Source organism: Hyla sarda, chromosome 10 (assembly GCF_029499605.1).
Source record: "Hyla sarda isolate aHylSar1 chromosome 10, aHylSar1.hap1, whole genome shotgun sequence".
Lineage (NCBI taxonomy): Eukaryota > Metazoa > Chordata > Amphibia > Anura > Hylidae > Hyla > Hyla sarda.
In genome coordinates this window covers 126,854,954-126,868,085 of record NC_079198.1, presented here as the reverse complement: position 1 = coordinate 126,868,085, position 13,132 = coordinate 126,854,954, and the positions used below count along the sequence as shown (strand labels likewise).

General features: G+C 44.2%; 2 protein-coding genes across 6 annotated transcripts in view; both read right to left on the bottom strand.

Moving 5' to 3' along the window:
- Window positions 1–13,091, bottom strand: part of JHY (junctional cadherin complex regulator) — a 56,627-nt gene extending 43,536 nt beyond the window's left edge. The window contains exons 1-2 of one of the 4 annotated variants that reach the window (XM_056544059.1): window positions 13,074–13,091; window positions 7,775–8,068 (exon numbers count right to left, since the gene is read on the bottom strand). In XM_056544059.1, the coding sequence (XP_056400034.1) occupies window positions 7,775–8,046 (272 nt within the window). In that variant the 5' untranslated portion in view covers window positions 8,047–8,068; window positions 13,074–13,091. Of the gene's footprint in view, window positions 1–7,774; window positions 8,069–10,671; window positions 10,966–11,073; window positions 11,413–11,498; window positions 11,942–13,073 lie in introns of those variants that run through there. The other 3 variants (XM_056544063.1, XM_056544061.1, XM_056544060.1) reach the window with 3 other exon arrangements.
- The window catches only part of CRTAM (cytotoxic and regulatory T cell molecule), a 54,366-nt gene continuing 49,276 nt past the window's right edge, over window positions 8,043–13,132 (bottom strand). The window contains exon 12 of one of the 2 annotated variants that reach the window (XM_056544065.1): window positions 8,043–8,063. The gene's annotated coding sequence lies outside the window, so the exon portion shown is untranslated. The remainder of the gene's footprint in view (window positions 8,064–13,132) is intronic. The other variant, XM_056544064.1, reaches the window with a different exon arrangement.

Here is a 13,132-nt window from a genome sequence, read left to right as displayed (position 1 = left end):
GGTGATTCAGTGGATTTTTTATTACATCACATGACCATTCTGAAAACCTGCAGAGTATTAATTCCCTCTCGCCTTCAGATTGTAACAGCGCCAGCTGATCACTAGATGGCAGAAATTGGCTTCACCTATAGAAGTTGCCCTTCCTGGGATTTGACTGTAGCTCCCAATACTTAGATACTCCCAGGACTTACAGTAGAACAGAACTGTACGACAAGCAGACAGTCATGACAAAAAATAAAAATAAAAAAACATACACCAAATATTAATACTGGAGAGTACAAATTACAAGAATAGCAACTCACCAGATGAAGGAAGAAATACATGATGACTAGAGATGAGCGAACTTACAGTATATTCGATTCGTCACGAACTTCTCGGCTCTGCGGTAGCTGACTTTTCCTGCATAAATTAGTTCAGCTTTCCGGTGCTCCCGTGGGCTGGAAAAGGTGGATACAGTCCTAGGAGACTCTTTCCTAGGACTGTATCCACCTTTGCCAGCCCACCGGAGCACCGGAAAGCTGAACTAATTTATGCAGGATAAGACATCAACTGCCGAGCCGAGAAGTTCGTGACGAATCGAATTTACTGTAAGTTCGCTCATCTCTAATGATGATGATATCAGGAATGAAGAACAGAAACAACTACAAACACTAATCCAAGCTAGCTGTCCCTATACATTTCCCTGAGCATTGGCCCTAATGATACACATCACTAAGATTCAATGGGGGAGATTCATCAAAACCCGTCCAGAGGAAAAGTTGCTGAGTTGTCAATAGCAACCAATCAGATCGCTGCTGTTCATTTTTCAGAGGCCTTCTTAACAATAAAAGAAGCGATCTGATTGGTTGCTATGGGCAACTCAGCAACTTTTCCTCTGGACGGGTTTTGATAAATCTCCCCCAATGTCCCTACAAATATCCCTATGATAACCCTGATCTTCAACTTATCCTACCAGAGCAACACTCATGCACTAAAACCCAGAAACACGAGAAAGACTAAACAGAAACTATATCAAGACATTAGGTTAAAAAGTGAGTAAAATACAGATAATAGATCTGCATAAGGAAGCAAAGAACTAGGTGTAAAACTTGGAACAAGCTAGAAAAGACACTAGAAAACACATAAGAAATGCTGGAAACATACAGAACATCTGCTATGATACACACCATACTGCAAATGCCAGGGATCTATAACCAACCAGCTCAGCTCAGTATAAGCCAGTCCTGAGCAGTCATGATCAGTTGATCCAGAGTAATCGAGCTACATAGCAACTGCCCTAAACTAACTAACAAAAGATAGAATAGCGGGATCATTTTTTATATTTGCAACAGACATTTTTGACTAAATGACCCAGTACCCCCTTTCATATTTATACTCCTAATATAATCTGCAGATTTATAATCTCTATTCACGTTTCCTTCCTTTTCAGTAGATCGCTCACTGATCTAGGTTTAACTGAATGTTTAGGAAACCTCTTGCCAGAATCTCAGTTGATTTCTAATTAATTTATGGTTGGAGAGGCATTGGGTCAGACCCCATTACTGTACCTGAACTCCCCATAATTTAATGTTATGTCTCCATATAGGAGCTCAGCAGATGAAATAATCTACAGTACTGACACAAATGATATAGGTAATCTGAGCCTCGTCATGACAATATGATCATTCCATTGAAATGCATTATGGTCACTAAGATGTCTGCACTTTGGTCACTTCTGTGACGGCCTCTACCCCTTTATAATTCTAATGTTTACTACAGCAGGGGCAGTTTTTGGGGTCTTACGTGAAACACTATTTTAATTATGGACAATGAATGTGGCAATACTACAAGGGTGTGTGCACAGGAGGAAGGACATAGATTCCACACTACATGTTTTAGAGTGATTGACGGGGATCAAAGGAAATTGTCCCCCCCAGGGAGGACAGAATGTGGAACGTGGATCATTACTAAGTGTCTTGGAAGAAAAGAAGGATGTGGATCACACGCCAAGTGTCTTGGAGGGAATGATGTGAATCAAGCACCAAGGGGGAGATTTATCAAAACCTGTCCAGAGGAAAAGTTGCCCATAGCAACCAATCAGATCGCTTCTTTCTTTTTTGAAAAGGTCTGTGAAAAGTGAAATAAAGTGATCTGATTGGTTGATATGGGCAACTGAGCAACTTTTCCTTTGCACAGATTTTTATAAATCTCCCCCCTAATGTCTCGGAGGGAAGGATGTGGATCACGCACCAAGTGTCTTGGAGGGAAGGATGTAGATCATGCACCAAGTGTCTTGGAGGGAAGGATGTGGATCACGCACCAAGTGTCTCAGAGGGAAGGATGTGGATAACGCACCAAGTGTCTTGGAGGGAAGGATGTAGATCATGCACCAAGTGTCTTGGAGGGAAGGATGTGGATCACGCACCAAGTGTCTCAGAGGGAAGGATGTGGATAACGCACCAAGTGTCTTGGAGGAAAGGATGTGGATCACGCACCAAGTGTCTCGGAGGGAAGGATGTGGATCACGCACCAAGTGTCTTGGAGGGAATGATGTGGATCACGCACCAAGTGTCTTGGAGGGAAGGATGTGGATCACGCACCAAGTGTCTCGGAGGGAAGGATGTGGATCACGCACCAAGTGTCTTGGAGGGAATGATGTGGATCACGCACCAAGTGTCTTGGAGGGAAGGATGTGGATCACACACCAAGTGTCTCGGAGGGAAGGATGTGGATCACGCACCAAGTGTCTTGGAGGGAAGGATGTGGATCACGCACCAAGTGTCTTGGAGGGAAGGATGTGGATCACGCACCAAGTGTCTTGGAGGGAAGGATGTGAATCACACACCAAGTGTCTCGGGGGGAAGGATGTGGATCAGGCACCAAGTGTCTCGGGGGGAAGGATGTAGATCATGCACCAAGTGTCTTGGAGGGAAGGATGTGGATCACACACCAAGTGTCTTGGAGGGAAGGATGTGGATCACGCACCAAGTGTCTCAGAGGGAAGGATGTGGATAACGCACCAAGTGTCTTGGAGGAAAGGATGTGGATCACGCACCAAGTGTCTCGGAGGGAAGGATGTGGATCACGCACCAAGTGTCTCGGAGGGAAGGATGTGGATCACGCACCAAGTGTCTCGGAGGGAAGGATGTGGATCACACACCAAGTGTCTTGGAGGGAAGGATGTGGATCACGCACCAAGTGTTTCAGAGGGAAGGATGTGGATCACGCACCAAGTGTCATGGGGGGGGGGGGGAAGGATGTGGATCATGCACCAAGTGTCTTGGAGGGAAGGATGTGGATCACACACCAAGTGTTTCAGAGGGAAGGATGTGGATCACGCACCAAGTGTCTTGGAGGGAAGGATGTGGATCACGCACCAAGTGTCTTGGAGGGAAGGATGTGGATCACGCACCAAGTGTCTTGGAGGGAAGGATGTGAATCACACACCAAGTGTCTCGGGGGGAAGGATGTGGATCACGCACCAAGTGTCTTGGAGGGAAGGATGTGAATCACACACCAAGTGTCTCGGGGGGAAGGATGTGGATCACGCACCAAGTGTCTTGGAGGGAAGGATGTAGATCATGCACCAAGTGTCTTGGAGGGAAGGATGTGGATCACGCACCAAGTGTCTCAGAGGGAAGGATGTGGATAACGCACCAAGTGTCTTGGAGGAAAGGATGTGGATCACGCACCAAGTGTCTCGGAGGGAAGGATGTGGATCACGCACCAAGTGTCTCGGAGGGAAGGATGTGGATCACACACCAAGTGCCTTGGAGGGAAGGATGTGGATCACGCACCAAGTGTCTTGGAGGGAAGGATGTGGATCACACACCAAGTGCCTTGGAGGGAAGGATGTGGATCACACACCAAGTGCCTTGGAGGGAAGGATGTGGATCACGCACCAAGTGTCATGGGGGGGGGGGGAAGGATGTGGATCACGCACCAAGTGTCTTGGAGGGAAGGATGTGGATCACACACCAAGTGTTTCAGAGGGAAGGATGTGGATCACGCACCAAGTGTCTTGGGGGGGGGGAAGGATGTGGATCACGCACCAAGTGTCTTGGAGGGAAGGTTGTGGATCACGCACCAAGTGTCTTGGGGGGGGGGGGGGGGAAGGATGTGGATCACACACCAAGTGTCTTGGAGGGAAGGATGTGGATCACACACCAAGTGTTTCAGAGGGAAGGATGTGGATCACGCACCAAGTGTCTTGGGGGGGGGGGAAGGATGTGGATCACGCACCAAGTGTCTTGGAGGGAAGGTTGTGGATCACACACCAAGTGTCTCAGAGGGAAGGTTGTGGATCACGCACCAAGTGTCCTGGAGGGAAGGATGTGAATCACGCACCAAGTGTTTCAGAGGGAAGGATGTGGATCACGCACCAAGTGTCCTGGAGGGAAGGATGTAGATCATGCACCAAGTGTCCTGGAGGGAAGGATGTGAATCACGCACCAAGTGTTTCAGAGGGAAGGATGTGGATCACGCACCAAGTGTCTTGGGGGGGGGGGGGGGGAGGATGTGGATCACGCACCAAGTGTCTTGGAGGGAAGGATGTGGATCACACACCAAGTGTCTTGGAGGGAAGGATGTGGATCACGCACCAAGTGTCTTGGGGGGGGGGGGGGGAAGGATGTGGATCACGCACCAAGTGTCTTGGAGGGAAGGATGTGGATCACGCACCAAGTGTCTTGGAGGGAAGGATGTGGATCACACTTGAAGTGTCTCTTCCATTTGCTATTTTAATACCTGGTCGCACACATCGCTTAGTGCAGAATATGTGATTAATGTCCCGTGTGCGGCTTTTCATGGATTATGTAATAGCTCTGCAGGCAGAGAAAATGGACGTGTAAGTGATCATTGCGAGCCGAGCGTCCTGCCGATATTTTTATTATCCTCTTCCATTAGTTTTCATGAGAGCAGTGCTGCCCTGCAGGGGTCTTTCAGGCTGCGTCTTTTATAGGGGTCTATTCAACACTTCCATAGTGCAGGGATTTCAGCTCAGAGTAAAATCTATTCTGTAGAAGCCGTTCAGCCGGGGGTGGATTTATTTATCTATTTTCCTCTTTGGTTTTCTTATAAAAAAAAATCTTCTGATGTTTATTGCTCTTAAATTCTTAAGAAATGTCTCCCAGTCAGACCCATGCCATGTCCTCGAGCCCAGATTATGACATTACTGTCATCTCTAAGGATCTGCAGAGCATTACTCTACTCCAGTGACATCCAACATGTACATCCTGTTATATTCTGCAGATGATTACATTAGTAATAATGGCTATGCATCTGCAGAACATCGCTCCAATTCATCTAAATACAATAGGTGCAAACGTGCATATTGCTTTTTTGTATTAATGATCACTCTAAGCCAGTATTTCCCAACCGGGGTGCCTCCAGCTGTTGCAAAACTACAACTCCCAGCATGCCCGGACAGCCAAAGGCTGTCCGGGCATGCTGGGAGTTGTAGTTTTGCATTAGCTAGAGGCACCCTGGTTGGGAAGCACTACTCTAAGCATCTGCAGAGCATTGCTCCGGTGAAAACCTTTTTTCTTTTAAATCAACTGGTGGCAGAAAGTTAAACATATTTGTAAATGACTTCTATTAAAAAAACTTAATCCTTCCAGTACTTATAAGCTGCTGAATGCTACAGAGGAAATTCCTTTCTTTTTGGAACACTGATGACATCACGAGCACAGTGCTCTCTGCTGACATCTCTATCCATTTTAGCAACCATGCATAGCAGATGTATGCTAAGGGCAGCATGGTGGCTCAGCGGTTAGCACTGCTGCTTTGCAGTGCTGGGGCCTTGGGTTCAAATCCCACTAAGGACAACAATAAATAAAGCGTTATTATTATGATAACGTCAGCAGAAAGAACTGTGCTCGTGATGTCATCAGAGAGCATTCCAAAAAGAAAATAATTTCCTCTGTAGTATTCAGCAGCTAATAAGTACAGGAAGGATTAAGCTTTTTTAATAGAATAATATATACAATATATGTAATATACAGTAATATACAAATATGTTTAACTTTCTGCCACCAGTTGATTTAATAAAAAAAAGTTTTTCACCGGAGTACCCCTTTAAAGGGGTATTCAAAAAAAAAAAATGTTGAGATATATATATATTAACTGGCTCCAGAAAGTTAAACAGTTTTGTAAATTACTTCTATTAAAAAATCTTAATCCTTCCAATAATTATCAGCTGCTGAAGTTGAGTTGTTTTTTTTTCTGTCTGGCAACAATGCTCTCTGCTTGTCTCGGGAACTGCACAGAGTAGAAGACGTTTGCTATGGGGATTTGCTTCTACTCTGGACAGTTCCTGAGACAGGCGTCATCAGAGAGCAATTAGACAGAAAAGGACAACTCAAGTTCAGCAGCTCCTAAGTACTGAAAGGATTAAGATTTTTGAATATAAGTAATTTACAAATCTGTTTGACTTTCTGGAGTCACTTGATATATAAAAAAAAATTTCTTTCCTGGATAACCCCTTTAACTTTAGTTTATTTATTTTTTTATATAAATTTGGGGTCGATAAATGGATCTGCAGAGCATTGCTCCTTTTCTACACGCAACATTTGCCTACTTTTCTTAACTGAAGTTTTTCTACATTAGTGATTGGTTTACAGAGATACAGAGCATTGCTTCTCTCCTTCTATACCCAACAGGTGCATATTACCATGTTCTGTACATTACAACATAAATGACATCATCAACTTAAAGGGGTACTCTGGTGGAAAACCTTTTTATTTTATTTATTTTTTTAAATCAACTGATGCCAGAAAGTGAAACAGATTTGTAAATTACTTCTATTAAAAAAAATCTTTACCCTTCCAGTACATTTTAGCAGCTGTATGCTACAGAGGAAATTATTTTCTTTTTGAATTTCTTTTGCTCTCTGCTGACACCTCTGTCCGTATCAGGAACTGTCCAGAGCAGCATAGGTTTGCTATGGGGATTTTCTCCTGCTCTGGACAGTTCCTGATACGGGCATCAGGTGTCAGCAGAGAGCACTGTGGACAAGACAAAAAAGAAATTCAAAAAGAAAATCATTTCCTCTGTAGCATACAGCTGCTAAAAAGTACTGAAAGGGTAAAGATTTTTTAATAGAAGTAATTTACAAATCTGTTTAACTTTCTGCCACCAGTTGATTAAAAAAAAAATAAAAAAATTCCCACCGGAGTACCCCATTAAATTCTACAGATCAGTGGTCACTCTAAAACTCTGCAGAGCGTTGCTATTTTATTTCCCCCCCCCCTGATGGATATATATACATATATATATATATATATATATATATATATATATATATATATATAGATATATATTGATATAGTCTGCACATTGTTCAACAGCTTTCTAAAGATCTGCAGAAAATTGCGCTGTTCCTTTAACCTCCAATAGAGGTTAAAGGTCATGTTCAATCCTGTGATGTAAATGGTGCACTCACCGGATCCATCATAAGCGGGTCATGTAAACATTACATTAGTGCTTCCCAACCAGGGTGCCTCCAGCTGTTGCAAAACTACAACCCCCAGCATGCCCGGACAGCCTTCGGCTGTCCGGGCATGCTGGGGGTTGTAGTTTTGCAACAGCTGGAGGCATCCTGGTTGGGACACACTGCATTACATACATGTACTAGATAGGGCATAGGCAACCTTCGCCACTGCAGATGTGTTGGACTACATCTCCCATGATGCTCTTACAGCCAAAGTGCTGCCAAAGCATCATGGGAGGTGTAGTCCATAGCATCTGCTGTGCCGAAGTTGCCTATGCCTGGACTAGATCACATATCACACTTTACCCGACACGTTTCTCCTCCTTTCCTTGGTGAGACACGTCCTCAGTATCTCCCGCTGTCACCTTTCCCTGGGGCCCGTCGGTTCCCCCCTTGGTTGGGATGATGATCTCGTATTTGCTATGTAGTCGCTCCTGAAGTTCGCTCTGATAGCGTCTCTCCTCGCACAGACTGTCTGTATCGCTATCTTCCAGACTATCGGAGCTGAGGCCCAGATCCACGTCATCGCCACCATACGCAGGACCGCGAAGAGATCGTATAGCGCTGTCAGACTCCATGACAGGATCACTTCAGCCTAAACTGGGAACAGCAGATAACATATTGAGGGTAGGGTCGGGCCTGGCGTATTTTCCTAACCATTAAAGGGGTACTCTGGTGGAATTTTTTTAAAAATGTTTTATTTTTATCAACTGGTGCCAGAAAGTTAAACAGATTAGTAAATTACTTCTATTAAAAATGTTTAATCCTTACAGTACTTATTAGCTGCTGAAAACTACAGAGGAAATGGTTTTCTTTTTGGAACACAGAGCTCTCTGCTGACACCTCTGTCCATTTTAGGAAAGTGTAAAGTAATTTACAAATCTGTTTAAAGGGGTACTCCGGTGAAAACCTTTTTTTCTTTTAAATCAACTGGTGGCAGAAAGTTAAACATATTTGTAAATTCCTTCTATTAAAAAATCCTAATCCTTCCTGTACTTATTAGCTGCTGAATACTACAGAGGAAATTATTTTCTTTTTGGAATGCTCTCTGATGACATCACGAGCACAGTTCTCTCCGCTGACATTATAATAATAATAATGCTTTATTTATTGTTGTCCTTAGTGGGATTTGAACCCAAGTCCCAAGCACTGCAAGGCACTTGAGCCACCATGCTGCCCTTAGCATACATCTGCTATGCATGGTTGCTAAAATGGACAGAGATGTCAGCAGAGAGCACTGTGCTCGTGATGTCATCAGTGTTCCAAAAAGAAAGGAATTTCCTCTGTAGCATTCAGCAGCTAATAAGTACTGGAAGGATTAAGATTTTTTAATAGAAGCAATTTACAAATATGTTTAACTTTCTGCCACCAGTTGATTTAAAAGAACAAAGGTTTTCACCGGAGTACCCCTTTAACTTTCTGGCACCAGTTGATTTAAAAAAAAAAGTTTTCCACTGGACTACCCCTTTATTTAATTAAAAATGTACGAATGAAACGAGACTCCAATGCGTTTTGAACTGTTAACAGTTCTTAAAGGAGTACTGCGTGATATGAAAACTTATCCCATATCCTAAGGATAGGGAATAAGTTTGAGATCGCGGGGGTCCGACCGCTGGGGCCCCAGCAGTCAGCAGCAGGGGGAGTGTCTGACCACCGCATGACGCGTCTTCTGACACGCCCCCTCAATACATCTCTATGGGAGAGCCAGAGCGCTGCATTCGGCAGCATCCGGCTCTGCCATAGAGATGTATAGAGGAGGTGGTCGGCCGCCACGTCATGCGGTATTTTGGCAAAGAGTCAGTGGGCCCGGTTTGGGAGCGGTCAGACCCTCCGTGATCTGAAACTTATCCCCCATCCTTAGGATAGAGGATACGTTTTCATTTCCCAGAGTACTTTTTTAATCATGCCATGATTGGAGGGGTACTCCAGAATTAATTTATGTTACTTTTTTAAATAAATAAAAATAAAAACTTCTACTAACTTCGTGCCACAGATTGCTGCCCCGGCCTCCGATGCGATCCTAATCCTGGTGCCGGTGGTGGACGTGTCAGACTGCAGCTCAGGTGTCCCACCGTGGCCAGTGACTGGCTGAGTGACGTGTCGACCCCTGACACCCAGGAAGAGGACCGCAGCGGTGGCCAGGGTCAGATTTCCAGAGGAGCTGTGGGCGTTAAAGGGGTACTCCAGTGGAAAACATTTTTTTTTTAAATCAACTGGTGCCAGAAAGTTAAACAGATTTGTAAATTACTTCTATTAAAAAAAATCTTAATCCTTCCAGTACTTATTAGCTTTTGAATACTACAGAGGAAAGTCTTTTCTTTTTGGAACACAGAGCTCTCTGCTGACATCACGAGCACAGTGCTCTCTGCTGACATCTCTGTCCATTTTAGGAACTGTCCAGAGCAGCATATGTTTGCTATGGGGATTTTCTCCTACTCTGGACAGTTCTTAAAATGGACAGAGATGTCAGCAGAGAGCACTGTGGTCGTGATGTCAGCAGAGAGCTCTGTGTTCCAAAAAGAAAAGACTTTCCTCTGTAGTATTCAGAAGCTAATAAGTACTGAAAGGATTAAGATTTTTTAACTGAAGTAATTTACAAATCTGTTTAACTTTCTGGCACCAGTTGATAAAAAAAAAAGAAGTTTTCCACCAACATAAAAAATGTAGGAACGAAACGAAACTTCAACGCGTTTTGAACTGTTAACAGTTCTTAAAGGAGTACTACGGGATATGAAAACGTATCCCCTATCCTAAGGATAGGGGATCAGTTTCAGATTGCGGGGGTCCGACCGCTGGGGCCTCCCCGCGATCTCCTGTACGGGGCCCCAGCAGTCAGTGGCAGTGGGCGTGTCTGACCACCACATGACGCGTCGGCCGACACGCCCCCTCAATACATCTCTATGGGAGAGCCGGAGAGCTGCATTCAGCAGCATCAGGGTCTGCCATAGAGATGTATAGAGGAGGTGGTCGGCCGACACGTCATGCAGTGTTTTGGCAAAGAGCCAATGGGCCCAGTTTGGAAGCGGTCAGACCCTCCGCGATCTGAAACTTATCCCCCATCCTTAGCATAGAGGATAAGTTTTCATATCCCAGAGTACTTCTTTAATCATGCCATGATTGAAGGGGTACTCCGGCATTCATTTTATTTTTTTTAATAAATGTAAAACAAAAAACAAAAAAAATAAATAAAACCTTCTACTAACTTCTACTAATTGCTGCCCCGGCCTCCGATGCGATCCTAATCCTGGTCGCGGTGGTGGACGTGTCAGACTGCAGCTCTGGTGTCCCACCTTGGCCAGTGATTGGCAGACGGACGCGTCGACCCCTGGCACCCAGGAAGAGGACCGCAGTGGTGGCCAGGGCAGGAATTCCAGAGGAGCTGTGGGAGGCAAGTAGAGTTTTTTTTTTTACCTGGAGTACCCCTTTAAGTAGAGGTTTTTTTTTCCCCAATTGGAGTACCCCTTAAACGCTTTGGAATTTCATTTATATATTTTTTTATGGTTTCATTTGGATTTTTTCTTCTTCTTGATTCAGTTTTTTTTTTTTTTTATCGATGTCCTAATAAACTTTGGAAACTTTCATAAATTGGAAGCTGGAGATGTTACCTTTTTCCAACCGGGATTGGCCCGAGATGTAGAGTCATTTGTGCTTTTATTTTTTACTACATATTCCGGTGTTTCCCGACCAGGCTGTCAAAGGCTGTCCGGGGCATGCTGGGAGTTGTAGTTTTCCAACCACTGGAGGCACACTGGTCGGGAAACACTGATATATTCTATGAAAAAATATTTTTGAGGTGACTTTTTTTTTTTCTTTTTCTTTCATTTTTACTTTCCAGCCCTAACAGAAAAGCATGATGAGAAGTTCACATAAGGGGGTACTCCGCTGGTCCGAGCGAGGGCGCGTTTTCCACTCTGCTGCTGACTTCAGTTTCCTATGCTGGGTTCATATATGTCTGACAATGCGGCAAAGTTGTGGCAGAAACATTGCATGGAGCACATTTTGATCCAGTGCAACCACGACAACCACATACCTGGCGCCATGCCTATGGAGTACCGGATGGGAGGCAGGGTGCAATGGATCCAACCTGTTTCATCCGGGAGGCCTGCAGATCGCCGGATATATGTGAACCCGGGCGACTTTCTGTCCGCCATACTGGATGACACGGATCAGTCATCCAAATCAGTATCTGTATGATAGGATCCTTCTCTCTCCCTCTGGCAGTTCTTCCTGTCAAACAATTACCAGCTATGTGCCGGTTACCGATACCGTTGACTCTAACTTTGTGAAATTCAGAAATGGGCACAGAGAGTCCCACCATATAGGCCACAGCTACACAATAGTCCAGTAATACACACTATTCTATATCTACAGGCAGCGCTGATACAATGGCCCTGATTTACTAAGTGTTGTGTAGTTTTCTTTTTGGGTTTTAAAAGGGTTATCCAGGAAAAAACTTATATATCTCTCAACTGGCTCCAGAAAGTTAAACAGATTTGTAAATTACTTCTATTAAAAAATCTTAATCCTTTCAGTACTTATGAGCTGCTGAAGTTCAGGTTGTTCTTTTCTGTCTAAGTGCTCTCTGATGACACGTGTCTCGGAAACCGCCCAGTTTAGAAGAGGTTTGCTATGGGGATTTGCTTATAAACTATATAGTAGTTATACACCTCCTCCCAGCTCTATCTGTATACTGCTGCTGCTATCTCTATGGGATCAGGCTATATAATAGCTATACATCTCCTCCCTGCTCTATCTGTATACTGCTGCTACCTCTATGGGATCAGGATATATAGTAGGTATACACCTCCTCCCAGCTCTATCTGTATACTGCTGCACTCTCTATGGGATCAGGATATATAGTAGGTATACACCTCCCCTCCAGCTCTATCTGTATACTGCTGCTATCTATATGGTAACAGGATATATAGTAGTTATACACCTAGCCTCAAGCTCTATCTGTATACTGCTGCTATATCTATGTGATCAGGATATATATATATGGTAGCTATACACCTTCCCTGAGGCTCTGTTCACACATTGCAGTTTTGCTTTTTGGCTGTCTGGGCATGCTGGGAGTTGTAGTTTTGCAACAATGGAGACCACTGTTCTATAGCAATGTTCTTCAAATTGTGCTTCTCCAGCTGTTGCAAAAACTACAAATCCCAGCATGCCCAGATAGTCTTTTTGTCATCGAATGCACATTGTATAGCAACAATCTACAAGCTATGACTCTCAAGCTAGTGCTGAACCACAACTCCCAGCATGCCCTGACAACCATTTGTCATTAAATGTATTCATTTTATAGTAGTGGTCTCCAACTTCTGGGAATTGTAGTTTTGCAGCTGGAGGGCCACAGTTTGGAGACCACTTGCTCTATATGGTTAATAGACGGGGGTTCTTGGTGTGACCCCCCCTATGTGCCATAACAGAGACCCCCCACTGTAATAAAGAAGCATTAGACATAATAATAAACTAAACAATATAGAAAAAGATACAAAGTATCTGCAGTTAGGAGAAACTCCATGTAACAATGTATCCAGAGCTGGAGCCCCCCTATAATATAATGATATAGAAAGTGATATCAGTCAGTTAACTCCTCACATACCGGGCCCCGCGCTCCGCTGCTGAGGTTTCTATAGCGACCGAAAGGACAACAAACTGGAA